A 3,187-nucleotide genomic window follows, 5' to 3' on the forward strand; every position below is an offset into this window, starting at 1 on the left:
CAAATTGTATATATTTTATACATGGCAAACTAAGCCAAACAGTAAGACTACATACAGACAGCTTTGTTTTAGCTTGTAACAATTTGCTATTAGCCGAGCTAGCACACTGCTCGTGTAAAATATATCACTGGTGGATCAGACTGTAAACAGAACAGATTTAATTAAAATATCGCTGTGTACATGACATGTTTATGCTTGTTGAACAGGTGTAAGTATTGCTTTTTACTCTCTGAGGTTTTATTGCATTTACTTACAGTAACAAGTGTAGTTGTCAACTCGAGTAATCTCCACTGCCTCTCTGCTGTTCTGACTGCACTCCGTGTGTGTTTGTGTGCATGTGTGTGTCTGCACACTCGCACAGAAACACGCACTAGCATTGTCAGGGAAAAAATAAGGTGCGTCCCCTGGACACGTCACGTGATGCTGGCAGATCATCGAACAGCGTCTGAAACACCCTCCCCTCACACCTTTCCGACATCAGAATTAGTTGGACTGTGTCAAACAATTCCTGTAACTTCCTGAAACCGACAATCCAACATTCATGTCTACTTTACACAGCGATTGGCCAGGTGTGTGGTTACTTTTCATGTGTACAAACAAGTGCATGAATACCTTCAAAGAGAGACTGTCTGAAAAGTGTTATCCCTGACTTCAAATTTGGCCATTCAGAATAACTACAAACACTTTTGCCTTTAGACATGTTCAGACGAATGAACTAGTGTGTTTGAAGCATGTGGGACCCTTAAGTCTACTGTCAATATTTCACCACCTCTGCAACACAGCCAGTATCCATCTTTTTTAATTTATCAGATAATTTAATTTTGATTCATACATAAATTTCTTCCAGACTTGACTGTTTTTTGTAATTTTCTTTTGCATAGCCTTTCCCAGTTGTCTGTCAAAAGCCTGCAACTTGTTCACAACACTGTTGCTAGAATCCTAACCAGAACATTTGATCCCATTACTCCAACTTTAATCTCTCTCCACTGCCAATGCCAGAGCAGATGTCAAAATACTCACCCTGGCTAACACTTGGCTGCCTCTCAGATATCATTACACCATATAAACCTGTGCATGTCTGGATGACTTTTCAGAATGTATGAAAAGTAATCCTATTTCAGAGCCTTTTCCTTCTACAGTCCTTAACTTTGAAAAAGTTGCCCCACCTACATTAGAATAGCTTCTTTTATGGACTCAAAACCCACATGTTGTCCTTGTCCTTGACCCACAGCATTTTATTTGGCTGGTTCAAGACATGTTTGTAAGTCTCATCCTGCGCTTGGCCATTGTTAATCTATATTGGTTTAATTATTAATTATCTATTAAAGCAGCTTACAGTATAAGTACTTATACTAATATTGTTTTTTTTTTGTAAATATGATACACCTTAGTGTGATAATTCACTCAAATAAATCTTGACTTGACTTAAACTGAAGTGCTGGACAAATGGAAATATTACCTGTTAGTGTCACGAAAAGTCAGGGATCACCAAAGTCTTTAGGATTCAGCCTTTTGAGTACCAGGAATGTCTGTAAAAAGTGAAGAAACAGAAAACAAGACATTGTGATTTTAGGAACTGTTAGGCATCTCAAAATGGTCCTTCTCAGATTGGCTCTTGGATGTTTTGGTGACTAACAGGCAAGCTACAACATTTCAGACAGCTTTGAGATGACTGCCAGTGTGAAGTGAAAATCTGTAGAAAATGTGATCACTGAGTGTTATGTCTTAATGGCCCAGCACTCAGAGGATATTTTGGTTGGTCAGCGCCTACCAACAAGCAGGCTGAAATAGCAGCAAACACCAAGTCTGCAAATTACTTGATCTGGATGTCTGAGGAACACCAGAGTACCCAGTGGAAACCTACATGAACAAGGCAGGTGCAAGGCAGAGGTCTGAATCCAGACCCTAGTGTTACTGTGAGATGACGGTGCTAACCACAGATCCACTGTGGTGCCTTTTGGAAGCTTGTCATTTATTCTTACTCTCACTCTAACTACCCTGTTATATCCCTTTGCAATCACAACAACTGAAAAGAAGAGCATACAAATGTAGTAGATTTGTGTTCAGTTACCAAACTGAACCACCCTTGACCTGATACATCAAACCAATGGTATGGATTGATGATGCTTTTTGGGAGAGTTTCAGAACCCTGAGGAATCGTAGAAAAGGTTTCAGTCGTAGTCATCTGGACACTGTTTTCAGAATCAAGACGTTTCGGCTCCCATCCGGAAGTCATTCTCAATTGTGAAAAAATTGGACGGGAACTGGAAATTTAAGCTAATCTGAGTTACATAAGCCCTGCCCTCAGGAGGGAATCTGCCTGAGTATCTGTTAATAGCTAGTTTCACCTGAAACTGACCTGATAGTTTCAAGATGGCCCAGTGATCAGTAATCAGGCCTGGTTTATCCTACTTGGGCTATCAACAAAGTTAAAAGAGCCAAAAAACAGGACAAAAGTGTAACTGAACCGAGAAGGAACGGTGTCTCCATCCCTTATGTATCTGGACTGTCTGAAAAACTACAAAGGATCTTTAGACAGCACGATGTTCCTGTCTTCTTTAAACCAGGCAACACTTTAAAACAGAAACTCGTTCACCCTAAGGACAAGTTACCCACACAAAAACAGAGCAATGTTGTCTACTCCATTCAGTGCAGTGAGGAAAACTGCAAAGAACGGTACATAGGCGAAACCAAACAGCCACTTCACAAAATACTTTATCAGCACAGACGACACGCTAACTCGGGATTACAGAGCGCCGTGCATTTGCATTTAAAAGCTACAAACCGCACATTTGAAGACAGTGAGGTGAAGATTCTGAGTAGAGAGAAGAGTTGGTTTGAACGGGGCATCAAGGAAGCCATTTTTGTGAAGAAAGAGAACCCCTCTTTGAACAGAAATGGTGGTCTGAGATTTAATCTGCCCAAAGTCTATCAGAGTGTATTATCACCTTGGTCACGCCTATCACATGCTAATCAGGTACTTAACAGTGATGAAGTAGATGCAGCCAGAGAACAATAGGCCTGATTACTGACCACTGGGCCATCTTGAAACTATCAGGTCAGTTTCAGGTGAAACTAGCTATTAACAGATACTCAGGCAGATTCCCTCCTGAGGGCAGGGCTTATGTAACTCAGATTAGCTTAAATTTCCAGTTCCCGTCCAATTTTTTCACAATTGAGAATGACT

General features: G+C 40.6%; 1 protein-coding gene across 1 annotated transcript in view; it reads right to left on the reverse strand.

Moving 5' to 3' along the window:
- zgc:92664 (uncharacterized protein LOC436695 homolog) overlaps positions 1–3,187 on the reverse strand; it is a 56,777-nt gene that overhangs the window by 23,270 nt on the left and 30,320 nt on the right. The window contains exon 5 of the mRNA XM_044183530.1: positions 1,460–1,529. Coding sequence (XP_044039465.1) covers positions 1,498–1,529 — 32 coding nt within the window. The 3' untranslated portion in view covers positions 1,460–1,497. The remainder of the gene's footprint in view (positions 1–1,459; positions 1,530–3,187) is intronic.

This window comes from Siniperca chuatsi, linkage group LG22, assembly GCF_020085105.1.
Source record: "Siniperca chuatsi isolate FFG_IHB_CAS linkage group LG22, ASM2008510v1, whole genome shotgun sequence".
In the NCBI taxonomy this organism is placed as follows: Eukaryota; Metazoa; Chordata; class Actinopteri; order Centrarchiformes; family Sinipercidae; genus Siniperca; species Siniperca chuatsi.